At 38.3% G+C, this 27,054-nt stretch overlaps 2 protein-coding genes and 1 long non-coding RNA gene across 4 annotated transcripts in view; 2 read left to right on the top strand and 1 right to left on the bottom strand.

Moving 5' to 3' along the window:
- The window catches only part of LRRC63 (leucine rich repeat containing 63), a 42,974-nt gene extending 17,417 nt beyond the window's left edge, over nucleotides 1–25,557 (bottom strand). The window contains exons 1-5 of one of the 2 annotated variants that reach the window (XM_032315432.1): nucleotides 25,195–25,557; nucleotides 24,281–24,530; nucleotides 14,961–15,632; nucleotides 14,409–14,477; nucleotides 11,062–11,222 (exon numbers count right to left, since the gene is read on the bottom strand). In XM_032315432.1, coding sequence (XP_032171323.1) covers nucleotides 11,062–11,222; nucleotides 14,409–14,477; nucleotides 14,961–15,632; nucleotides 24,281–24,458 — 1,080 coding nt within the window. In that variant the 5' untranslated portion in view covers nucleotides 24,459–24,530; nucleotides 25,195–25,557. The remainder of the gene's footprint in view (nucleotides 1–11,061; nucleotides 11,223–14,408; nucleotides 14,478–14,960; nucleotides 15,633–24,280; nucleotides 24,531–25,194) is intronic. The other variant, XM_032315433.1, reaches the window with a different exon arrangement.
- On the top strand, nucleotides 296–16,997 carry LOC116574611. Its single transcript, XR_004279392.1, has 3 exons — nucleotides 296–382; nucleotides 16,126–16,383; nucleotides 16,762–16,997. It is a non-coding gene; the product is annotated as an uncharacterized LOC116574611 (long non-coding RNA).
- A 33-nt stretch (nucleotides 25,558–25,590) lies between the features above and the next one.
- The window catches only part of LCP1 (lymphocyte cytosolic protein 1), an 84,815-nt gene continuing 83,351 nt past the window's right edge, over nucleotides 25,591–27,054 (top strand). Inside the window, exon 1 of the mRNA XM_032315431.1 lies at nucleotides 25,591–25,665. The gene's annotated coding sequence lies outside the window, so the exon portion shown is untranslated. The remainder of the gene's footprint in view (nucleotides 25,666–27,054) is intronic.

The raw sequence follows: 27,054 nt of genomic DNA, 5'->3' as shown, positions 1-27,054 counted from the left end.
AGCTGTGGACGAGCTGAGTTGAGAAGAATTATAGCCAGTCTAATAGGGCTAGAGAGATAAAAATTAGAATTCACGGCTTATCGAGGACAAGGGGGTCTCAGAGTTGGTATGAAAGGGCTGAAAGGCTACAGCCCTAGGAGTAAAAGTTAACTGGAAACCTCTATAAAGATTGAAGCTTAGATCAAAATAAAGCATTTGAGGCTTCTGGTCCAAGATGGTGACATAGAGAGACCCTGAACTCACCTTCTCCATACACATGCCCCTTCTACATCTATTTACAGAGCAATTCCACCTGAAGAAGAACTGAGGGCTGACTGAATGGCTTCTGCACAACAAAAGATAGAGAGATCATGCAGAGAACATCAGAAGAGATGGAAACACGGTAAGGCAGGGAGCCCCCTACTCCCACCCCAAACGCTTCCTCTGGAACTGCAGCGGGGAGGGACAGTACTGAGGGACCAGTACCAGATTCATCTACCCTGAGGCACAGAGAAAAAGCCATGGTTCAAAGAGCCACTAGAATATAAGAGATGCAGCTCTAGAACTCTGCCAAATGGTAGGGGAGCTGCTGGGACTCTATGGACCAGAGGGGCTGGTGAACACCACGTTTAACATTTCCTGTCCACGGACAGAGCAGAAAGGAGCAGGCTCTGGGCACCAGAGTGAGTCTTCTTGTCTCAGTGAGCCTTGGTCCCCTAGCCCACGCCAGCTCTAACCACCCCATTAAGGCAGCCCCAAGATGGTACACACTGGGACACTCCTAGTCAATACTCACTACAGCTCCAGCCATCAAGGCAAGGTGGCGCAGGTGCAAACCACCCCAAAACACTCCAGGCCTGACCCACTTTGTCTCCAGATGGCTTGTTAGGGCGCCCCTAGTGGAGTGCTCTAGGACTTCCTGGCTCATTCCTGTTTGGCCCCAGCAGCCCCACCAGGGTATTCCCTATGCAAAACATCCCAAGGAACCCCCAGCGTGCCCCCTGCCTCAGCTCCAGCCACCCCATTAGCACCCCCTGCACAGAGCACCCCAGTACACCCTAGTCTGTGCCCCGCCTCAGTTCCAGACACCTTATCAGAGTGACCCTGAACTGAGCATGCTAGGACCACTTGGCTTGCCCCCACTTCAGCTCCAGCTGTCCCATCAGAGAACCCTCTGCACCAAGAGTCCTAGGACCACCCCAGCCCATACGCACTTCCGCTCCAGCCATCCCACTAAAAATCAGTAACAGTATAACAGATTATACTCACCACATGAAACAAATTGAACATTTGATGAGAAGTAGGATTATTTGCATCATTTTTATATATTAAGTGCAAAGGGGAAGAAAGTAACAGTGAAGAAGCTCTGAAGATACCACTTTAAACAAGTAATCTAAGTAAACCCTATTAGTAATGGGATAAATTGAAATCATGTGCCATATGATAAAATAAAATTAAAGAAAAACATTTTGAGATATTAATGCCAACATTGAATGACCTATATCTAATCACTGGAAAATATACTAAAACCCCACAGTAATGCACATTTTGTAAAATAACTTGCCTGTAATTTTTAAGTTTCAAAGTCATGAAAGTCAAAGAAAGCTGGAAACATCAGCTTGAAAGAAACTGAAACAACAGTGTTCAGCTTGTGACCCTGGATTAGATCCCTCTGTGATAAAGAACATTATGGGGTAAATTAGCAAACTTCAAGTGGGATCTCTTGGTTGAATAGAGTAATGAATCAATATTAATTTCCTGATTTTGAAGGCTGCCCTATGGTTATGTAGGAGAATGTCCTTGCTTATAGGGAATATGTGCTTAAGTATTCCGGGGTAATGAAGTACTTCTGCGGGCTTCCTTTGTACTTTTCTTACAACACCTCTATAATTTTTAAATCATTTCAAAATTAAAATATTAAAAAATACGACATTTTGAACCTTGGAGGATATAGTTAAAGTTATGATTACAGAAAAATTTGGAGTCTTAAATACATAAACAAGAAAAGGAAAGGCTGAAAATCACCCTTTTCATAGGAAGCCCACATTCATATAAAGAAGTTAGAAAAAGGACAGCAAATAAATCCTTCCAAAAGAAGAAAGAGGGCGCCTGGGTGGCTCAGTGGGTTAAGCCGCTGCCTTCGGCTCAGGTCATGATCTCAGGGTCCTGGGATCGAGTCCCGTGTCGGGCTCTCTGCTCAGCAGGGAGCCTGCTTCCCCCTCTCTCTCTCTCTGCCTGCCTCTTCATCTACTTGTGATTTCTCTCTGTCAAATAAATAAATAAAATCTTAAAAAAAAAAAAAGAAGAAGAAGAAAGATACTACTAATAAAGATAGGGCAAAAATTAATAAAATAGGGCGCCTGGGTGGCTCAGTGGGTTAAGCCGCTGCCTTCGGCTCGGGTCATGATCTCAGGGTCCTGGGATCGAGTCCCACATCGGGCTCTCTGCTCGGCGGGGAGCCTGCTTCCCTTCCTCCCTCTCTCTGCCTGCCTCTCTGTCTACTTGTGATCAATCTCTGTCAAATAAATAAATAAATAAATAATCTTTAAAAAAATTAATAAAATAAAAAACAGAATGGTAAGAATCAGCAAATCAGAAAGCTCACTACATGAAAAACAAATAAGGGAATACTACCAGAGTTTGTTTTTGTTTTTTTTAACTGACCCCTTCCTGAGTTTTTAATTTTAGTCATCCTATAGGATATGCTGTGCAATCTGACTGTGGTTTCAATTTGTCATCCTTGATGAGCAATGACGAGAACATTTTCATGTTATGGTTGACCCTTAGTATATCATCCTTTGTAAAGATCTGTCAAAGTCTTTTTTCCTTTCTCTTTTTCTTTTGTGTGTGTGTGTGTGTGTGTGTGTGTGTGTGTGTGTGTGTGTGGCAGAATTCTAGATGACCTCTATGACTTTGACCCTGATGATAGTCCTATGTCAGTTTTTAAACTTCTGACTTTGTTTCCAGCTAAATTTACTTATTGGTAAGATTGTTTTGAGATTCTGCTACATAAACAGTTGTGTTGTATGCCAATGAAAATAGTTTTACTTCTTCCTAATCTTTCTTATCTTATGTAAGTGGCTAAAATCATCATTACAATGTAGGATAAAAGTGAAGGAAAGAATTTTCTTGCCTTGCACCTATCTTAGGGAGAAAGTATTCAATCCTTACTGATTATATATGATGTTGGTGGCAGAGTTTTCATAGATACTGTTTATTTAATTATGAAAGGTTTTCTTTAACCCTAGTTTACTTAGAGGTATATTTGTTTTCTTTCATCTTTTTAAAAAAGATTTTATTTATTTGAGAGAGAAAGAGAGAGAGAAAGAAAGAACACAAGTTTGAGAGGCGCAGAAGGAGAGGCAGAAGTAGGTTCCTTTGTGAGCTGGGAGCCCCAATGGGAGGCTCTAACCCAAGACCCCAGGATCATGACCTAAGCTGAAGTCAGGTGCTTAACCAACTGAGCTACCCAGGTGCCCCTTTCTGTCATCTTAAATGGATGTTGAATGTTGTCAAGTTTTTGCATTTATTAAGATGATATTGTTGAAAATCTTTTCTTGTGAAAGCTTCATTTAGTCATGATACATTATCCTTCACTTTTAATTTTTGATATTGCTGAATTTGACTTGCTAATGTTTTCTTGAGAATTTTTGCACTTAATTTATGAAAAATAGTGGTCTATAATTTTCCTTTCTTATGATATCCTTGTCTGGCCTTGGTGTCGAAGTTATATAGGCATCATAAAATGAGTTCGTATAAACTAGTGTTATTTCGTCCTTAAATATTTTATAGACTCACTGGGGAAGTCCTATGTGCCTAGAACTTTCTTTGTGTAAAGGCTCTTACCTAAAATCTTAATTAGATTTTGTTACAGGCACAAAACTACACTGGTGTTCTATTTCTTGTTGAAACTGTTTTATCAGGTTGTGTTTTCCAAGGAAGTTTTCCATTTCATCACAGCTGGGCCATTTACTGGGAAAAGGTTGTTCTTAGTGTTTTGTGATCTTCTATTTTGATGTCTGAGACATGTGGTGATGTCCCCTTTTTTTAAAATTTTGATTTGATATTTAGAGTTTTCTTTTGTTTTTCCTTAATCAATCATATTATGGATTTAGAAATTTTATTAATCCTTTCAAAAAACTAAGTCTTGTCAAATACCTTTTCTGCATCAATTAAGATGACTATTTTTCCCTTTATGAATATTGTATTTTTATGTATAATAATATGTATATATATGCATATTATGTTTAATGTGTATTGATTTTCTTTTTGAATCATTCTTTTATTTCAAGAATAAATGTCCCTTTGTTATTACATATAATTCTTTTAATTTTTTGGATTCAGTTTGCTAGTATTTTGCTGAGGATTTTTATCCATATTCATAAGGGGTGTTGATTGTGGTTTTCTTTGGTGTCTTTTTTTCCTTTGGCATCTAGGTTATACTGACAACACAGAATGTGTTAGAGATTGTGATATTCGTGTTGTTGGTTTTTTTTAAGGTTTTATTTATTTATTTGTCAGAGAGAGATTGAGAGTACAAGCAGGCAGAGTGGCAGGCAGAGGCAGAGGGAGAAGCGAGCTCCCTGCTGAGCAAGGAGTCTGATGCAGGACTCGATCCCAGGACCCTGGGATCATGACACAAGCTGAAGGCAGTCACTTAACTGACTGAGCCACCCAGGCATCCTGAGATTGTGATATTCTAATTCACAAGAATATGTATTTGGTCACTCAGATGACCAAAATATATCTCTCATATATATTTGGTTTTCATTCGAAGTTCCTGACTCACGTGTCTCCAAATTCTTGAAATTTCTGGAATCATAAGAGCAGTGGGAACATCTTTTGTTATATTTGATCCCCTTTCCTCAGTTCCTGAAATCACTTCAGGGCCATAAAGGTGAAATGCATAACAAGTCCCTTTCCACAACTGGATTTATGTTAATAAGGTGACTTTTGGAAAGCACTGAAGGATGGAGCCTGGTTTCTAGGGGAACCAACTATGTAATGAGAGAGTTGGCACTTTCTGCCTCACTAACTCCCTTCCTCCAGAGAGGGGAAAAGGTTGGATATTGAGTTCAATCACCAAAGGCTAATGGTTTAATCAATTATGCCTATGTAATAAAGCCTTCATAAAAACCAAGAGGACAGGGTTTGGAGAGTGTCCAGGTTGGTAAATATGTGGAGATTTGGGGAGAGTTGTGCCTGGAGAGGGCATGGAATCTTCATATCTGTTAGGGTCCGTTATCAAAGGAACAAGACTGAGACAAGGTGAAAGTTATTTAAAGCTTTATTTTATGACAAGTATTAGAAGTTAGACTGATCGGCCAGGGGAACGAGACTGAGACAAGGTCAAAGTTATGCAAAGCTCTATTTTACGCCAAGCATTAGAAGTCAGGCTGACCGGCCAGGGCTGCCTCCCAAGAGAGCAGCCCCTCCCAGCCCCACAGACTAACTTTTTTTTTTTTCTTTTAAGATTTTATTTATTTTTCAGAGACAGAGGGAGAGAGCGCGAGCGAGCACAGGCAGACAGAGAGGCAGGCAGAGGCAGAGGGAGAAGCAGGCTCCCTGCTGAGCAAGGAGCCCGATGTGGGACTCGATCCCAGGACCCTGGGATCATGACCTGAGCCGAAGGCAGCTGCTTAACCAACTGAGCCACCCAGGCGTCCCCAGACTAACTTTTATAGAGCAAAATCCTGGCCACACATAGATGGCCAAGGAGATTGTAACATTGTATAGTAATGTTAAGCCACACGCAGGTGGCTAATTGAATTACAATTTACCCTATAGTAGCTGTTTGAACTAACCTATTACTCTGGTCAGAATTGGCGTTCAAGTTTGGCGCCCAAAAGGCTGGGTTTACATTCTTTGGTGGTTAGGGAGATAGTATGTGCGCTTTACCGATTGGATGTTTTCACCTGGCTTGACTCGTCCTTGTATTCTGGGCTCCGTTATCAGGAACTGGCTGACCTGGCCTTGTATTCTGGGCTCTGTTATTAGGAACAAGCCGACCATATTTTACTGGTTTCCCAGACTTGCTTCTAAGTAAGTTTCTCGGGGTTTGGCGGGGGGGGGGGGGGGGGGGGGGGGCAGGGTCAGTTTAAGTTTTACTGCACAAACAACAAAATGGTTTTGAACCAAGATAGAGTCGCTCTGGCTAAATAGGCCCTTACAATATCCTTTTTCCATACTTTGTCCTATGTATCTCTACATCTGACTGTTGACTCTTATCCTTTAATTCCTTTAATATCCTTTATAATAAACCAGTTATCTAGTAAGTAAATGGGATTCCTGAGTTTAGTGAGCCACTCCAGCCAATTAATTGAACTGAAGTAATGGTTCTTGGGAACCTCTAATTTATAGCCAGTTGGTCAGCTACTGGTACCTACCAACCTGGGCTTGTGATTGGCATTGTGAGTTGGAAGGCAGTCTTGAGGGACTGAGCATTTTACCTATGGAATCTGGTGTTAGCTCTAAGTAGTGGCAAAATTGAGTTGAATTGTAGGCACCCAGCTGGTGTCTAAGAATTGCTTGGTGTTGTGGGAGAACTACTCCAGCCACCATGGTGGAACTGGGTTCAGAATACCATTAGAGGTATTCCCTCCGCTTTTATTTTTTTTTTTTTAAAGACGATTTTGAGAGGTATAGGTATTCATTTTTCTTTAACTGTTTTGCAGAATGCATCCATGAAGCCTTGTGGTCCTGGGCTTTTCTTTGTTGGGAGGCTTTTGATATTCATTCAATCTTTTTATTCATTATAGGTCTACTCAGATTTCTATTTGTTGTTGAGTCAGTTTTGGTAATTTGTGCTTTTCTAAAATATTTTGCCATTTCATCTAAGATATTTAATTTGTTGGCACACAATTGTTCATAGTATTCTGTTACAATCCCTTTTATTTCTATAAGGCCAGTAGTAATATCTTCATTTTCATTTCTGGTTTTAGTTATTTGCTTTCTCTCTCTCTCTCTCTCTTTTTTTTTTTCTTAGTTTAGCTAAAGGTTTGTCAATTCCATTGATCCTTTTAAAGAACTAACTTTTGATTTTGTTGATTCTACTGCTTTTCTTTTCTTCTCTTTTTTATAAAGATTTTATTTATTTATTTGACAGAGAGAGATCACAAGTAGGCAGAGAGACAGGCAGAGAAAGATGGAGGAAGCAGGCTCCCTGCTGAGCAGAGACCCTGATGCAGGGCTTGATCCCAGGACCCTGAGACCATGTCCTGAGCTGAAGGCAGAGGCTTTACCCCACTGCGCCACCCAGGTGCCCCAATTCTACTGCCTTTCTATCTCTATTTCATTAATCTCTGTTGTAATCTTTCTTACTTCCTTCTTGCTGCTAGTTTAAGGTTTATTTTGCTCTTTGGTTCAAGTTCGTCATGTGTAGAGTGAGGTTATTGATTTGAGATTTTTCTGCTCCACATTCCCCTTTACCCACATTCCCCTGGTCCCCAACGTCAACATTCCATACACCAGTATGATGTATTTGTTATAATCAATAAACCAACATTAACACACATCATTATCAACCCAAGTCCATGATTTACATCAGAGTTCAAACTTAGTGTTGAATATTCCACGGGTTTTGACAAATGTATAATGAAATGTATCCAGTAGCACAGTACCACACAAAAACATTTTACAGTCCCAAAAATCCCCTATACCCCTCCTGCTCACTCTTCCCTCCCTCCTCCACCATCCCTGGCAACCACTGTTTATTTTTACTGTCTTTATAATTTTGCCTTTTCCAAAATGTTTTTTATTGTTGTTCTTTGATTACTGCCTTTTTGGAGTTTAATTATTTTGTGATCTGCCATATTGATTTTCTTCTCATTCTCTTTTGTATATATTTTAAAGATAGTTACCATGGAGATTACAGTTGGCATCTTTAATTTTTAACAATCTAGTTTGGATTGATATCAAGTTAATTTCAATAGCGTGTAAAATCTTTGTTCCTATACAACTCCATCCCTGCCCTACTTTATGACATATTGTCAAAAGTGACATCTTTATACATTGTATGTCCATTAATATAGATTTATAATTAGTATTTTATGTATTTATCTTTAAATCACATAGGGAATAAAAAGAAGTGTTGCAAACCAAAAATAGAATAATACTGAGTTTTATATTTACCTGTGTAGTTACCTTTACCAGATTCCTTTATTTCTTTCTAAGGTTTTGAGTTGCTGTCTAAGGTCCTTTCATTGCACCCTGAAGAACTCCCTGAGCTTTTGGTTACCTTAGAACATCTTAATTTCTCATTTGTTTTTCAAAAGACAGTTTTGCTGGATATAGGATTCTTGGCTGAGAAATTGCTTTTCTGGGGCGCCTGGGTGGCTCAGTGGGTTAAAGCCTCTGCTTTCGGCTCAGGTCATGATCCCAGGGTCCTGGGATTGAGCCCCACATCAGGCTCTCTGCTCAGCGGGGAGCCTGCTTCCTCCTCTCTCTCTGCCTGCCTCTCTGCCTACTTGTGATCTCTGTCTGCCAAATAAACAAATAAAATATTAAAAAAAAAAAGAAAGAAATTGCTTTTCTTTCATCACTTAAAAATGTCATCCCATTCCTTTCTGGCTTCTGTGGTTTCTGAAGACAAACTGGCTATTAATTTTTAGGATGCCTTATGCATGACAAATCATGACAAATCTTGCTGTTCTCAAGATTTTTCTCTAGTTTTTGACAATTTGATTATAATGTGTCTCATTGTGAATCTCTTTGTTTACCCTTCTTGGAATTTGTTAAACTTCTTGGATCTATAGATTTGTAGCTTTAATCAAATTTGGGAAGGTTTTGGCCATTATTTCTTCAAATATTCTTTCTGCTCTTTTCTTTCTCCTCTTCTTCTAGGACTTTCATTACCTCTATTTGGTTCACTTGATGGTATCTGGCCTCTTAGCCTCTGTTCATTTTTTTTTCTTCTTCTTTTCCTTCTTTCCCTTCCCTTGTTCTTCCCCTCCCCCTCCTCTTCCTCCTCCTCCTTTTTCTCCTTCTAATCCTTCTTCCCCTTTCCTCCTTCTTCATCCTCTTCTTCTGTTCCTCATACTGGATGATTTCAATTGACTTACCTTCCAGTTCTGTGATTCTTTCTTTTGCCTGCTCAATCCTACTATTGAAAGCTTCCAATGTTTTGGTTATTATATTTTCCAGCTCTTTTTGTTTCTCCTTTATAATTTTGTTTTCTTTTTTCTTAAAAAGATTTTATTTATTTATTTATTTGCCGGGGCCAGGGTGGGGTGGTGAGGGGAGAGAGCATGAGCCGGGGGAACAGCAGAGGAAGAGGAAGAAGCAGGTTCCCTGCTAAGCAGGGTGCCCGATGTGGGGCTTGATCTCAGGACCCTGGGATCATGACCTGAGCCGAAGGCAGATGCTTAATGACTGAGCCACCCCTCCCCATTATAATTTCTATCTCTTTTTTGATAAATCTCTTCTCACACATCATTCTTCCTCTTCTTCATTTTTTAGCTACTTCAGCATATTTAAGACAGTTGAGTTGAAGGTTTTTTCTAGCAAGTCCAATGTCTGTGCTTCCTCAGAGACAGCGTCTATTAATTTCTACAATGACTAGGCCATATCGCTTCTTCACATGTTACACATATTTTGTTGAAAACTAAATACTTTCAATATTATAATGTGGTAACTTATATAATGTGGTAACTTATATAATAATAAATTATATAATAAATGCATTAATGTAATATATATTATATATAAATATAATATATAAATATATAATATATTAATATAATATAATAAATTATTTAATAATATATAATATATAATAACTTATATATAATAATAACTTATTATAATGTGGTAACTTATATAATGTGGTAACTTCAAAAACTATATTATCCCCCTTCTCAGTGTTTATTTTTGTTGCTTGCTGTGGGCTGTTGCTGTTGGTTTAGTGATTTTTCTAAATTGTTTTTGCTGTCTTTACATTCTCACATGTTGTCTTTGAAATCTGTGCTCCTTTAGCTTGTGTTCAGTTAGCGTTGTTTTGTTTTTTTTTTTTAAGATTTTATTTATTTATTTGTCAGGGATAGAGGGAGAGAGAGCAAGCGAGCACAGGCAGACAGAGAGGCAGGCAGAGGCAGAGGGAGAAGCAGGCTCCCTGCCGAGCAAGGAGCCCGATGTGGGACTCAATCCCAGGATGCTGGGATCATGACCTGAGCCGAAGGCAGCCACTTAACCAACTGAGCCACCCAGGCGTCCCTCAGTTAGTGTTTTGAAAGAGTCCTGTAAAACAGGACTGGGAGGAGAGAGAATAATATTCTGGTCTTTTCAGATTGGCTCTATTGAGGGGCACCCTTTCAATGATTAGCTAGACCATTAAAAGGTGGTGAAAGCTTGGAGTCTTCTTGGGCCTTTTCTGAGAATGCATCCTGTGCTAGCCATGCACCTAGCTTTTTAAATCCCCCAGTATGCAGAGGCATTTTTTAACCTCTAATTTCCCTCAAGAAACTCATAGCTTTTCCTATTTTTGCAATATTTCTATGAGTTTGAATTTATTTCAAAACAAAATTTAAAATAAAAAAGCATAGATTTTGAGGTCAAAGAGGCCTGCCTTCAAACCCAAGCTCTACTCCTTGTTTGCTGTGTAGTCTTTCATGAGCTATTTTCATTGGGCTTCAGTGCTTCTATCTGCACAATGAAGATTATAATACCTATTTTAAGAGTAACATTTTCTTTGCACATAGTGGGTGCTTAATAAATGGTAACTATTATTATTGCTATTCATCACACCAGGTTCATGTTCAGCAAAAAGTCAGCCTATTGCTAGATTTGGCACAGGGGCCAAAGATTTCTGATATCTTTAAAATATGATAATTCTGAATCCTGCTTTTCTTATCATGCTAGATAATGAAAAAACACTATAATTGCTTTGGATCTTAACATTTTAAGAAACTGGAAGGAAGGCAAACTAAGACACAGGTTTAGAGATAAATCTGAATGTGTTCCTAGAGAATCTCTATTGCAACAGGAAAGATCCCTTCAATAACATGGAAATTAATCTAAATTAAGAAACCTAAAGTAAAAATAATAGGTAATACAAAAAGAAGTTGCCATTAAAACAATCTAGCATACCTTAAGGTTAAGTGCATTTCTTCCATATATTTGACAGTTTACTATGGCAAGGTTGGTCATGGCTATTATTGTTTCATATCGTGTTGCACTGATAGTCTTAAGACCTCCACCACGTATGAGATGTACCTGTGATTCCTCTTGTTTTCTAGATTTAACAATACCTAAGTAAATAGAAGAAAACATGAGAGTCAACTGTGTTAGCACTTAGAATGAAAGTTTAAAAGTACTGATGATATGATAACAGTGAATAATCATAAATAGGTTAGCTGTGTAAATCCTCTGGAAAAGATTCCTCACTCATAACCTTCCCCCACGCAATCTCATCTTGTTGCTAAACTAGGTGTTGTTGTTGTTGTTGTGTGTGTGTTTTCCACATATTAGATAGTACAATTGCCTTTCAAAAAGAAAACCATATGCTTATAGATTTCTATCTAGATAAGTTAAATTCCACCAATCTCAGTCTTTTTGTGTTGTATGTAAAAATATATTTTTAAAATTTTATTAATTTACATAGGAGCTTCTTGCTTCATAAAACTAATAAAGGACATCATATAATCTTAGTCAGATAGAGGTCACCTCCTAAGAAACAACCTTGCTTTTTCTCCTACTACCATCTTGATGAGTTTTTCAAGTGCATATATAATTCAGCTTCCTTCTCTCAGTTTGAAGACCCCATACAAGAAGAAAAATCCAAATAACTAAGAAGTTAGCCAAACAGAGATCATCTAAGTTTACTTTATTAAGACCCTTGTGGGCTTCACTTTCTATCAAAAATGTCCTATCCAAGTATGCACCTAAGTGCAGCAGGAAAATGTTGTGAAATTTTGTAATATAAATTTTATATTCATAGCCATTCTTGCTGCATTATTTGCAGCAACATATTTTACAACCTCAGTAATTCTTATGCCATTGCTTCAACAAAAGGAGATAATGCATCTTAGACCAGAGAAAACAGTGTTGAGTTTCTATTTATAAAATGGGCCCTGTGTGCCCACTTCAGATCAATAGGTGTAAAAGTTAACTGCATAGAGTCCTTGTCTTGGGAGAGAGTGGAGCAAGAAGGAAAGGAGAGTAAGTTAAGACCAAAGTCTGTGGCCTGCTCCCAGCTCACCTATCCTCATGGACTAAGTCCAAGCCGTTGGTTTTTGAGTGGAAATGAAGAAAATGGAGGTGGAGATTAAGGATAAATTCCCTGATGGATCTCTGAAGGATCTGAAGACCATTAAACTCACACCGGAAACTTTTCAAAGAAGGAACCACCAGAGTGGGACAATCTCAATAAATCAGAAGTAGCAGCATGACTTGTTTCAGCGTATGATGTGGAGGAGACTGAGAAGTTAATTGATGTCAAGTTAATTAATGGTACAGAATTATTGGGAGGGATAACGTGCTCAGAGAGTCCTATGGTTGCTATAATTAACAATACTGTCCTGTATATTTGAAATCTTAAAAATTCTCATAACAAGAAAAATGTAAGGTGATAGATATTACTTTCTTTTGGTAATCATTTTTCACAATAAGTAAATGAAACTAGGAAAAAAGAGAAAGTTCTATAGTTGGAATGTTCTATGTTTAATCATTAATTGAATCATTAATTTGTTATATTATTTTTTCTGTTCCAGAATTTTGACTCTTGGTTTTAAAAACAAAAATTCTAGTTCTCTAGTAAAATTCTCCAACTTATTCTTTCTTTTCTTTTTTTTTTTAAGATTTTATTTATTTATTTGACAGAGAAAGAGACAGTGAGAGAGGGAACACAAACAGGGGGAGTGGGAGAGGGAGAAGCAGAAGCAGGCTTCCTGCTGAGCCGAGAGACCCATGTGGGGCTTGATCCCAGGACCCTGGGATCATGACCAGAGCTGAAGTCAGACACTTAACACCTGAACCACCCAGGTGCTCCTATTCTTTATTTTCTTAAACATAGTAGTCACAATTATTTTAAAATCCCCATTTGAAAACTTCAGTATCTGATTCTATGGGTCTGTTTCTATTATCTGTCTCTTTCTACTGATTCACTTTATCCTGTTTTTAGGATGTCTTGTGATTCTTTTAAGTTTAATGCTAGACATTATGGATGAGAATTTTAAAGGATCAGGTTAATGCAATGTCTCTCCAGAAGTGTTAAATTTTCTTTGATTAGGCAAAAAGTATCACTTTGATACATTAAGGCTTGGTTTTGAGCTTTGTTATGGATAATCTACTTTAGTTTTGTGCCTTCTTCTAAAACATCATCCTTATTCCTAACACATGGGTCCTCTGGGTCTTCAACTTAAAGCTCAGTGTATTTACAAGGCCCCTACATTTTGGCAGGGCTTTAATTCCAATAACTGTCTTCCATGCCACTATGAAAATGTATGTTCATTTCCTTTGCATCTCAGCTGATACTTCCTGCTGTGTTTCTTAGAGTTTTATTCTGCACATGCACAGATTAGAAATTAGCAGATATGTATGCAGATAATTGGATTCACTTTTCTCCTCTCTGAGATTTTGCATCAAGCCCCAGCTATACTGACAGCTCTAAAGTCTGATGGCTATCTCCTCAACTCAGTTATACTCCCCCTTTCTACTTGTGCTCTATTCTCTAACACCACAAACGACCTCAGGCAAAAGGCAAGGTAAATGGAGAGCTGACTTACAATCTTTCCTTATTTCAATGATTGTAGCCTCTCATGTCAGGCCTACAATGGTTACTTTCCAATATCTTCAATAGCATTTTTCTATATTTTGGGAAGCTTTAATAGTTGATTTTGGTAGGGGGATTTGTCCAATACAAGCTACTCAACTGTAAACAGACCAAAAGTCTTCAAGTTATTTTAAAATCTGTATCTGATAATTCTAACACTTGGCTCTCCTGTGGGTATGTTTTCACTGCTTACTTTTTTGCTAGTTCACATTCATTTTGTGTCTCTGCGTGCCTCACAATTATGAATTGCTTACTACACACTGTGTTTGTGAAATTTTTGTAGAAATAATGTGAGTCTAGGATGATATAATTTTCTTTAAAGATTATTTTTCATTTGTTTTTGCTGGGCAACTAAAGCCAAAGCACTTAGAACAGTGACTGGCATGTGGAAAGTAGTTAATTTTCATTATTTCATTTTTACCTGCCCTACCCAGATTAAGGATCCTTTCTATGTTCCCAACATCAGTCCAGTTTGGTTTAAAGTCAATATTTAAAAAAAAAAATAGTTGCTAAGTAAATAGCCTGAAGAGCTGAGTTGAGCTCTAAAAATGAGGTGAGACATATATATGAATCACATACACATACACTGACACACAAAGTCATGAATATTTTTATAGAGAGATAAACTTATATGCAGTTTTTTAAAGAATGATATAGCATTTACCTTCAGGTAGGTTTGGTGTGCTTTGCCTCAGGGTACTTTCTACATTTTCAGATTCTGCTACCTGAGTTTCTAGAAAAAAGAAAATAATGAACCAACTTTTAGATTCCTGTGAAAATTTGTGTTAAGGGTATTGTGATTTCATTATAATTATTCATCTTTTAATGAATTTGTATTATGCATGGAAATGTGTCAATAAAGTCATCCATCAGCATTGGCATTCTGCTTCCAGAGTTCATCTAGATTACCTTCTGAATGATTGTTCATTCCCACTGCTCTTTTATATTGACTTTTCAGATCCTTTGAACTTCCTCATCTGGTTCCCACTACCACCATTGAGGTAGAGCACCCGGTTTGACCTTGGGAGACCTCCAAAGTCAGTATTTCTGCTACTGCATTCTGGCTTATATATTGAATGTATGAGCCAAAAGTGATCCCATCATCCAAACTGCAAATGCAAGGAATAACCACCCAACCACCCTTTGCTTTCATGCCATCCCTCTCCCTTGCTCTACTTGACCCCATTATTACAAACCATGTTCAGAATGCATTTACCTAACAAAGACTGTCTTTGAGGTTTTCTTGGCAAAACTGGTGTTGGTATGGAGATGGGACCTGGAAAACGAGTAATACTTAGTACCACAGCAGTATCTTGTTTTAAATGTTTAGCCCACCATCTTCTTCCTTTAACACGACTAGATCTTGCTATAGGGCTTGGCACTGTTGCTCTTGCACCTATCAGAGATTGCCTAAAAGTGTAGGTAGATGCAGATAGAACTTCCTTGGGTTTGGGAGAAATAGCTGGGGAAGTAGTACTTGGAAGTCTGGAGAACTCTGAGGAGAAAACCACAATGTCTTTGAACATGTCACCAAAATAAATATCTTTTATTTTTGATGCTTTTTCTTTTGATTTTCTTGACCTTTTCATTTGTCTTATTTCTTTCCCAAAAACACGACTTGAGGCTGAATGACAGGTTGGAAAAAATAAGGTACCAGTAGCAGTCTCTGGAATATGCCAATACACATTCTTAGAAGTTTTTCTGGGTATTGAAATAGTAGTCACTCTTTCTTGTATATAATGATCAAGAAAGAGATTTTGGATATTGACAAGGGTTTGTGGTTGACTTCTTGAAACAACTTCAGGAAAACTAGTTTTCTTTCTTTCAATTGAAGTGGTTTCATCTTGAATGAATGTTACATGTTTTGGCTCAGTTTTACCAGTCTTGGCTAAACCAGAAAGAAAAGAAAACACAATTAGTTTATATTTATCAAGGCATCAGGGACAAAACTATTAATGTGTTAGCATTCATAGCTTTTCTTTACTTACTAACCCCTCTTTTGCCTTCTAAAATTTTCTGTATATGTTTGCTCAGCTATCAGGACTTTTGTTTAGCTGCCTGGGGTAAAATTTGAGTTATCAACTGGAGAAGTGGAAAGACTAAATTGTATTAGGTTTAGAAAGGTTAGGGAGAAACTCTTGGAAGAACAGAATTGATAGAATAATAAGACATAAAGGGAGGTTTTTTTTTTATTTGTTTGTTTTGAATGAAGCTTTGCTATTTATCTATCTCTTCCTCATTTGAAACTTCTTCAAGCAAAGACATTTCTTTTCAATGCCAAATGGCAGACCAATGTCCAAATACTATAACATCCTGATATTGACTACAACGTACTACAAGTTCAGCTAGGTTATAATGGTAAATGTTCTTTTCTCTCTTAGGTCCAGGAAAAGCACTGTGCCTGCATTCTTCAGTACCTCACTACACAAATATGCTTTCTTTCTCCTTTGTGACTGAATGTGAAATGACTTTTCTTCCATTGTCTCAGCTGAGTACAATAAATGATGAGGACCTCTACATTAAGGCAAGGCTTGGAAAGAGATGATCAAAACAAGTCCAACTCTCACCCTTTTAAGAGATGGCTGGAGACTGGCCTGAATTCACAGAGAGGAATTCTTCTGAATAGCACTATTGGAGTGGTATGTGTTTTCCTGACCTTCCCCTCCCTGTGGAGGGTGGAAGAGGATGATTTTCCCCCCACCTCAAGCCATGTGAGGGGAATTCTCAGAGAAGCATTTATAGAGAAAGAGGAGTGTATGCCACAAGGAGAATATAACATCTTACCACTCCCCTACTCACACCCCCCCACTAATACAGAGTAGCAAAAAAAAAAAAAAAAAAAAAAAAAAAAAAAAAAAAATAGTCCTTCCAGGGCTGTGTTCCAGTTGGATCAAGGCAAGAGGATCCTTGAAACTACTTGATCTGTATCTCCTGGCATTTCAGGGGGTGCTGAGACTGATGTGTGATTCTTACCTCCATTCCTTAACTCTTCCCCACCCCTAACCCCACCTATGCAGGAGCAGAAACTATCAGTTGTGGAAAAGAAGTAAAGAACAAGATGGAAGAACTTATTATGACCCTGTTTCCTTTGACTTGTCTACAAATTAGCAGACCTAGTCTGAGCTGGGAGAAGGGGCAAGGTTTGAGTACATGCTTGTTAAAAGTAATGATTTAGGTTGAACTATTTGTTTAATATCTGAAAATGAAACCAGGCTCATAGAGGACAGTGATGAGAAAATCCTGGGAAGAGAGATAGGTGCCATGTGAGTGTGGAGGGCAGTAGGAGGAGGAGGAGAATGTTTCCTTCCTCCTTATATAAAACTAATAAAAACAGCTCATTCAATAAAATGGTTATACTACTATCTTCACCTTTTTTCCCCCTTTCTCCCATATTAAAACAAACATGGTAACACAAGCAAAATCCTCAACAAACTCCAGACCTCCACCACCATCTCACCATAGCTATCCTTCCCTTCAATGGCAAACTGAAGTAATTTACACTCAGTTTGATGTCTTTTCTTCTCCTCTCTGTTGTTTCACTTTATTTAATCTAACTTTTAATTAAATTAATGGACTTTATTTTTAGAACAGTTTTAGACTAAAAAAAAAAAAAACTTGAGCAAGAAGACAGTTCCCATACATTCCCCTCCCTTGCACACAGTTTTATCTATTATTAACATCTTGCATTAGTGTAGTACATTTATTATAATTGATGAACGAATGTTGACATACAATTGACTAGAGTCCATAGTTTACATTAGGGTTCATTCTCTGTGTTGTTCAGTTCCATGGATTTTGACAAATGCATCATGTCATGCATTCACTATTACAATACCCTAAAAAATAATTGCACGACCGTAAAATTCCCTGTGCTTCACCTGTTCAATACTTTTCCTCTCCCTGAACAAACTTCCGGCAACCACTGATATATTTTTTTATTGTGTTATTATTTTGCCTTTTGGATACTCCTGAAAATTCATATTAAGGGTGGTATGATAGTCATTAGTCTTTTAATGAATTCATATCATTCACGGAAATGTGCCCGTGAAGGCATCCATTAGCATTGGCATTCTGCTTCTAGAGTTCATCTAGATTCCCCTCTGAATGATTGACTAGGGTACCTAGTCTTCTCCTTTTCTAGTTTCCCAGGGTAAAATCCTAGAGTATTTGTTTTAGATTAATCTTCTTTTCCTAATATATGCATTCAAGGCTCTACATACCCTCTAAGCCCCACTTTTGCTGTGTACCACACATTTTGATAGGTTGTATTTTTATTTTCATTTAGTTCAAACAATTTAAAAACATCTCTGTACTTCTTTGACCCATGTCCTAGCTAGGTGTGTTGTATAATCTCCAAATATTTTGGGACTTCCACATATCTTTCGGTTACTGATTTTTACTTTAACTCTATTGTGTTCTGAGAGCAAATATTGTACAATATCTGTTCTTTGGAAGTGTGTTTTATGGCCCAGAATGTGGTCTAGCTTGATGAGTGACTTATAGGAGTTTGGGAAGATGTTTTCTGCTGTTGTTAGATGAAGACAATTGGATCCTATTGATTGTTGGTACTATTTGGTTCAACTATATCCTTACTAGTTTTCCACCTGCAAATCTATTAATTACTGATAAGGAGTGTGGAACTCTTATACTATAATAGTGGAGTTATCTATTTCTCCTAACAATTCTAGCAGTTTTTGCCTCAGATATTTTAACTCCCTCTTTTGGATACATGTCAAAGATTATTATGTCTTCTTAAAGAATTGACCCTTTTATAATTAAGTATTGCCTCTATTTATCCCAAATAATTTTTATTGTTCTGAATGTGCTCTGTCTGAAATTTATAGCTTTTTCAGCTTTTTTAAAATTAGCGTTAGTACAGTATGTCTTTCTTTGCACCTTTACTTTTAACCTAAAGTAAGTTATACTTAAAGTAAGTTGCTTATAGACAACATAGAGTTGGGTCTTGTTTATCTGCTATAACAGTTTGTCTTTTAATTGGTATACTTAGACCATTAATTGTAATGAATTATGGACATTATTGGCTTAATATCTGCCACATTTATAAAGTTTTCCATTCTTTACTATTGTTTTGCTGCTGCTGCTGCTTTTTAAAAATCTTCCCTTCCTTTTCTTCTTTTTCTGGTTTCAACTGAGCATTTTATGATTCAGTTTCTCAGTTTCTCTTTTAGCATATCAATTGGACTTCTTTTAAAAAAATTTTAAGTGGTTTCCCTGAAGTTTGTGATATACACTGATAATTCATCTGATTCTACTTTCTTGTATTTTTAGTTGATATATACTTGATTGATTGGTATTTATACTTTAAATTTCAGCTATCTTGATATGCAAAAATAAAGACAACCTAAGTTTGATGTGCTGCATTTAGGAAGGATATTTAATTTATAATAAAAGTTTCTTTTATTGTCCTTTCAAAGCGTCCTCTCATTTACTTTTCAAACCATTATGACTTGGAACTTCCCACCTCTATTACCAAAGCTGTTATCACAAAGTTATTGATGTCTGGTTGCTAAACCTAATGGATGCACATTATTACTATTTGACCTCTTTTTAGTATTTGATACTTTAATCTACTCTCTTCTCCATGAAATTTGCTCTTTCCTTGGCTCTCATGAGGACACCATCATTTCTCCATTAATGACACCTGGCTATTCATCTTTCTCTAGACAAATCTTTCTTTCTCAAATTACCATTTAATATTCCCCAAAGTTCTATCATTATCCCTCTGACTTTATCTGACTTTAACTAATTTTCCATATATAGTAATTCTAAGTCTGGGTCTGGAAGCCCTAAGCACCTCAAATGTCTCATGTCTACTCATCAACAGTTTCTGTTCTTCTTTAACTCATCAAGGTACATGTGTTATCTCGTCACACACCTGTGCATACACACACACCACACACACACACACACACTGGGATCCTGGATTCTTGGATTCCTCTTGTAATTAGCTTCCTCTAGCTGCTGTAACAAATTACCACAAACTTGATGGCTTAAAGCAACAGAAATCGACTCTCTCACACTTCTGGAGGCCAGAAGCCAAAATTATACCACTGAGCCAAAAATCCAGGTGTCAGCATAGCCGTGTTCTCTCTGGATTCTCTTATGGAGAATCCATTCCTTGCCTCTTCCAGCTTCTGGTGGCTGCTAGCACTCTGTGGCTTGTGGCCACACCATGCTTATCCTCAAGGCCCGCATCTTCAAATCTCTCTTTGCTCCATCTTCATATCATCATCTCCTTTGTGTGCGTAATTTCCCTCTGCCTCTCTCTTATGAGGATACATGTGATTGCATTTTGGGCCCACCTGGATAATCTAAAATAATCTTTCATCACAAGATCCTTAACTTGATTCTATCTGTAACCCCATATAACTTTTTTTTTTTCCATGTAAGATAACTGTAGAGATTAGGATATTTTTATCTTCTTATGGCGTTACTTTTCAGTCCACATACTTGCAATTCCTCAATCTTCACATATAACACACCCAATGAATCACCTCCAGGCTATACTCAAAATATATATGTCAGCTCCAAAGCTTCTAATTCTCTACTTCTTTTCCTCCCCCACTCCATTCCCCTCTCCTTTTCTATCATGAGAATCAAAGAGGAAGTGAGCTATTGTTCTGATGGATTCATGTCCCATGTCCTTTGTTTTACAGTGAAGAAACGGATTGAAAAATCATTGACCTAATTAAGTTCTGCGGTTTCAGAATAGAAAGATAAGACCCACCCACTGAATGACTTCCCAAAGCCATGCATCGTATCAGTGTTGGAACTAAGACCAGCACTCAGATCCCTGGACTCCCACTCTAGGGCCTTTTGCACTTTCCAAGTTGCTGCAAGTCAGTAAACAATTGCAGGCCAAGTGAGAAGTATTACAAGTAGTGTAACGTCTCACAACTACACAATGATTTTAAAGTTTATGAAGTGCCTTCACACAGGATCTTGCATTTTAAACTTCTTCTCTTGCAGTTAAGTGATATTTTTTTAAAAACCCAGATTTTCCCTTCTAATTTTCACTTTCATCATCCTACTTGACATCAGTTTAACTTCAACCTTGATTTTCTGACATAGCCTGATAACATTTCCATCAAATTATCTGAGTCTTATCAGTGATAACTCAGATTCCTTAGTTTGGTGAATAAGACCTATGTGAATTGGATCCACTTCACCTAACCTTGCTGGGTAATGATTCATTAACTTCCAGTGGGAACCTCTGGATACTCTAGTTATTACTGACAACCATAAAGCCCACCCTACTCATGTGTAATTTCATTTCTTAGATTGATCACACCGTGTGGAATACCTTCTCTTATGAACCAACTGAAATCATTTTCTTCTTTCAAAGTCTACATTAAGCCTTATTCAATCCATTTTTCCTGATTAATATAGCCCACACTTAACCGTTTTCATTCATTACATAAACATTTAACACATGCCATGTGCCAGCTGTCCACAGTGCTAAGGGTACAACCACCTATCACAGACCTTACTACCAGCAAACATCTCACAAATTAGTATAGAAACTAGGCAGGTAAACAGTTACACTAGAGGGGGCACCTGAATGGCTCAGCATGTTAAGCATCTGCCTTTGGCTCAGGTCATGATCCCAGAGTCCTGGGATTTAGTCCCACTTCTGGTTCCCTGCTCAGTGGGCAGTCTGCTTCTTCCTCTTCCTCTGCCCCTCCCCCTGCTTGTGTGCTCTCTCTCTCAAATAAATAAAAAAAATCTAAACAACAACAACAACAAATCAAACCGAACCAACCAACCAACCAACCAAACAAACAAAACCGAAAGAGACCAGAGAATAAGTCCTTGGTGGGGTAATGGTAGAATACTACGTGAGCATAAAGGAAGGTACTCTGACTCAAGGAGGGAAGAGATGCTTAGGGAAAACCTCCCAGTGAAGATGCTATCTGTCTTTTCAATTCTGTACTTCCCAAGTTTTTGATACATTTCCCCATGATTTCTTTTTTTTTTCCCTAACATATTAAATTTCTACTTTTCTAAAAGACTCCTCTGCCATCAGAAACTATACAGGTCTCCTCTATAAAACATATTTCATTCCACTTCTACTAATTCCTCAAGTCTTAGTTCAAGCCCCATTCCTGCCCCAGTACTCTCTCATATCTATGAACTACTGTCTGTACCATTAATTGGGCATAAATTCTATGCTGCCTTATACTGTTATTTAAGGTTCTGATTTTATGTGTAACTCATCTTTAGAACTTGATTAAAGGTCTTAAAATGTCCTAAAAGACTTGCACCAGATCATTTAGGTTATTAATTCTCTACAGTATCTAGAATCATATGCAAGTTATAGATATTTATTTCAGGGTTTTATTTCAAATGTATTGAATATTCATTTTTATAAACTGTACTTGAGTCATTTTAAGTATTAATGACCAAATATTTTAAACATCTATTACATGCAAAGTCCTCCACCAAAAGCCTTCAGAAACATGGGATTAGTAACAGCCAAGGTCATAGAACCTCTGAGTTGACAAAAAGCAGGAGAGGCCCCCCCACCCCCCAAAAAGAATTAGTCAGTCCTGTACTCAGCAGATAAACTTCAACTAAAAGATGAATGAAAAAACTACAACAAAAAAACTGGTGGTGAGCAGTAAATCCACATAACTGTGTGGGTATTATTTTTATAGAACAGGTTGTAAATGTAGAAATGTAGAACACCTAAAGAAATGTAGAAAGAACATAACAAAAGTTGAAAGGGACAGTGGGATAGGAGATTGGAGGTAGTATTAGGCATGTTGATTTATACTTCTTTAATAGCCTGATTCAAAGGTAGTAATTTAACATTGTAAATCAAGTTACAGACTAGACATATTTTAACAGTATAAATGTTAACACTAAAATAAGGAAATACGTTATAAAATAATGAACACAATCAATGAAAATCAGGTGGTTGGGGAGACTGAAAAGGGGAAAGAAGTGGAAATATGCTACTTTTATCATTGCTGTAAGTAAGGAGTCAATATACCGCACGTGAAAGTAGAGGATTATGGGTATATTATATAAAGTGATAGTTATTCAAGTGGCTTGCCTTCCCCTCATAGCACTTATCCCAGGGTAATTTTACATTTACTTACATGATTATTTGATGCAACCAGAAGGTAATCGATGAAGAGGATGGACAGGGTCTCTTTCGCTCACTATTACACCCTCAATTCCTAGCACTGTGCTCAAAAGTATGGTCAATTCTTGTTATTTCTGACTGTTTTGTTCTATAAAAATCTCAGTGAACACTGAATTATCCAACACTGAGCCGTTGCTTCTAGGAAAAATCCAGGGTTAGGTTCTTCTAGGTCTCTGCTCTCAACAGTATCAGCAACCAATCACTACACAATTTTCTTTTATACGTGTTTCTATTTAAAGACACTTTAAAGATTTTATTTATTTATTTTTGACACAGAGAGAGAGAGAGCAAGAGAGGGAATACAAGCAGGGGAGTAAGAGAGGAAGAAGCAGGCCTCCCGCTGAGCAAGGAGCCTGATGTGGGGCTTGATCCCAGGAACTCGGGATCATGATCTGAGCCGAAGGCAGATGCTTAACCACTGAGCTACCCAGGCGCCCCTAAAGACACTTTAATATATATTGTTGATTCATCAATATTGAACAGACAGCCAACAACACTGCAATTCATGCCTGAAGGAAGCTTAACCAACATATATGTTTTTTGTCTGTAAGGCACAGGCCTTCTTCGTGCTTATGAACACAAGACAGCACTATGCCCCAGGGGGCTCTTTTAGATAGCAAAATCACCAGCAAAAAGCACAAAAATTTTAAAAACGTGGCACTGAGAAAAGAATGAAAACAGACTGAGCAAGGGGCTGTTGTTTACAGTATGAGAGCTGAAATAAGAAGGCAGAGCATATCCCTTGTTGGATGTCCACCGGGAGCGTGTGTTTTCACCATCCTGGTCATTAAGGACCAAGAGTCGCCCTATATACTGCTCTCCTGCATACAGTTCCCTATTATAAAAGGAGAAAGAGCTCTCTCTACGGCTCTGAAGAATTCTGCATATCATTGAGTAAAAAAGACAAACTACAGGGGCACCTGGGTGTCTCCGTTGTTTGGGCACTTGCCTTTGGCTCAGGTCGTGATCTCAGGGTTGTGGGATTGAGTCCCCTTTCAAGGCTCCGTGCTCAGCAGGGAGCCTGCTTCTCCCTCCATCTCTCCTTGCTTTTGCTCTCTCTCCCTCTTTCTCTCTCTGACAAATAAATAAAATTACAAAATGGTGAAGTACAGCACAGGGTACTGCTTTGGGGGTCAGAAATAATTTTAGCAGTTAGGTAAACTTGCACTTATGGAATCCATGAACAATGAGGATCAACTATAATTGTAGAATTGAATTGCATGTTATCATCTCACAACAAACATTTGTAAGTTACTGGTTATTAGTGGGTGTTTCTTTTACTATTGTGATTCTGAACTGTGCAGGTTGAGGATTTTCTATGAAAATTAAATAAACTTAATAACATGTCTGACTAATACACATACCTGTATGGACTTTCTTCTTACTTAAAGGCAGCTTAGGGAATTTTGGAGGTAAAGGTCTTCGAAGTAGTTGTGGGTGCTCTTGCATTTTAATGAATAATAAGCACTGTTTTTCACAGTTATTAATTAAGTGAGAGTTGCAAACATTTTGATTATGCTTGAACTGTTGCTGAAAAATCATTCATTAGAGTCTAGATTACATCTTAGTGAAAATCATTCTGTGCTGATATTGTACTAAGTCCAAGCAGAATTCCTATAAAAGAGAGGATAAGACAGAAAATTCTTTAAAACTTCTAGAAAGAATCTAGGTAAAATTTAGGTTTACAATTCACACAGAATCTTAACATACATATACTATTACCAATCAGGATCATTCTAAAATTTCCCAAGTTAGCAAAAATATTCAGCCTGCCAGTATTATATCATCTAGTAAATACTGATTTTCCAGAGCAGTAGAAACAACACTCATTTTTTCCTTCTACCTTCAAAATGTTATCACTTCACATATTCGGAAAAAGATTTGGTCAAAAAGATAAGCAAGTCCCTCCATGACAGCCTCTTAAGACCCACAATACCTAACCATTCACAAGTAAGTTGTTTTCTTTCTGTAATAATGACTTGTTATAAACTGCAACCACTACTAGTTGGGTTATACTATTTAATCAAAAAATAAGATGATCTTCAATCTAATTAGATTTTCCAGGATCTCTATTCCAATTAGTACTATTTAGAAATGATGCCAGAAGATGGACCCCCAAAACATGACCTTAGTTTTCAGGGCAGCATCAAAGTGCCTGACCCATCACTCTTCCGTTGACAGTCCAGAAGGGAATGCTTTGGAGCTGCATAAATGGGCCGTTTTATCCCTAATAGATAACTTTGCACACAAGGGCTCAAGGTATTATCCCTGTTATTACGTCCACTTGATGCTGGCAATTTTCCTTCCATAGTATCAGAGAATACCAGTCCATCCTTTAAGGCAATCAGCTGCTTCTCAAAAGAACTGGCTTTTCCTCTTTCCTCGTTGCCTCGGAATTTAGGCTCAAGATAATGGTCAACGGAGGTGGTGGGTCTTCCCGCGGGAAGCACCTAGGTTACCCTCGTCCCCTGGCAAAGCGGACAGAGGCCACGGCGACTGGCCCTAGCAACCCTAGCAACCGGAAGCGACAATACCGCCCCGGCCGCCCGACTCGCAGGCGCTAGAGAGGAGGGCGGGGCCGGGCGGGGCCGGGCGGGGCGCGTGCCCGAGGAGCCTCCGGGAGCGGGTCCCGCCCCTCGGCTCGGCTCCGCGCGCGGAGCCCACTGGCCTTTCTCGGCCGCGGCGTCGGGCTGCCGGGAGGCTGCGCGCGGTGGGGCTGGAGGAGAAGTCCGCTCCGTGTGCACCTGCTGTACGGAACCCCGCGGTGACAATCGTTATTACTATTTTCATTCTTAATGACAATGACCACTCTTACTTATTTACTCTTCTGGATCACACGACTTCTCGAGGGGCTGGGCTGGCCGTCTTTAATGCTGCCCTTGGGCGCAGCCGGGTCCCGTTGCTGATTTTGTAGTTACACCCCCGCCCCCCCCCCGCGAAAAGCGAACGCTCTTGTTTTCTTTTTGTTCCTTTCATGCAAATTGTTTTCTCTTTCTGATCCTTTCAAGTTTCTGGATGAAGAGAAACTGAGTAGCAATAGGGACATGAAGGGTCCAAACGGGTTTTAAAAGAACCCCGTTTCTCACTGTTAACCGTGATGTGATGATCATAGTATGGCTTGTCTCCTCTGTCACGGTGTTGATGAACCTGGACAGACAGTGGTCGGTACATCGTCTGTGTTTGCATGTGTGTGCGTGTGTCTCTGAAGATTTGAGGGAGAACGAGTGTGAGAGAGAACTCATCAGGTAGGTGTGTAAATCCCAGCTCAGAAAGTAAAGCAGATGGAGCTTCCTCCCAGTCTCGTTTTTTACCCCTTAAGTGCAAGTGTAGGAGCTTTAGGAACAGGTGTTGGAAGATGAGAGACTTAAGCATAAATCTGCCCAGCTTTGGGGATCTTTTAAGATTTAGTCCTTAACCAAGTCTTCCTTTTTTTTCTCCTTAGGAGCAAGCATATATTTTAAAGCAGTTAATGAAAAAAGTGGAAAAGTAAAAAAGTAATTCATCAGACTCTGGGAAATAGCAGCTTGTTTTTCTTTAGAGTATTATTAGCACGTGGTTTCTTTTACCTTGTAGGATTACTGAGTCCCAATGAGACTGTGGCGGCTGGCGTGGATTTATACCACTTTTGCCCGTGTCTACTCCGCAGATTGATTAGCCTCTCAGAAAAACGAAGTTGACAGCAATAGGCAGATATGATTGCTAGGTTTTGTCTCAAATAATATTTGTTGTGCATATTTTGTAAGCGTGAAAAGTGTTTGTTTTTAGGCATAAAAATGTATATTTTGCATACTTAATCTGTGTTTCAATATTTAAATTGAGTCAGGTTCTTGTGTTCTCAAAAGTTGTTGGAATAATGAGAACTATTGAGATGTACTTTTACTGAACAATGCTTGGCCTTTAAAATTTATGCTTAGTGACTCATGGTCACAATCAAGGCAATGTGCTTATCAATATTTAAGGAAAAAAATGCTTTGTCATATGTGAAATCAGGTACCAGACGTCGTTTCCTGCAGATCTCTTCTAGCAAGTATCTACAGACAGAACCTTGGGCTGTTTAATATGGAAACGATGTACAAATGTAGACTGGATTAGAAAACACAAATCACATTCAATTTGGATTATTTTAGTATTTTTATTT

The sequence above is a fragment of the Mustela erminea genome, chromosome 15 (assembly GCF_009829155.1).
Source record: "Mustela erminea isolate mMusErm1 chromosome 15, mMusErm1.Pri, whole genome shotgun sequence".
Lineage (NCBI taxonomy): Eukaryota > Metazoa > Chordata > Mammalia > Carnivora > Mustelidae > Mustela > Mustela erminea.
The sequence above is the reverse complement of the archived record's forward strand: the minus strand, read 5'-3'. Positions and strand labels throughout refer to the sequence as shown.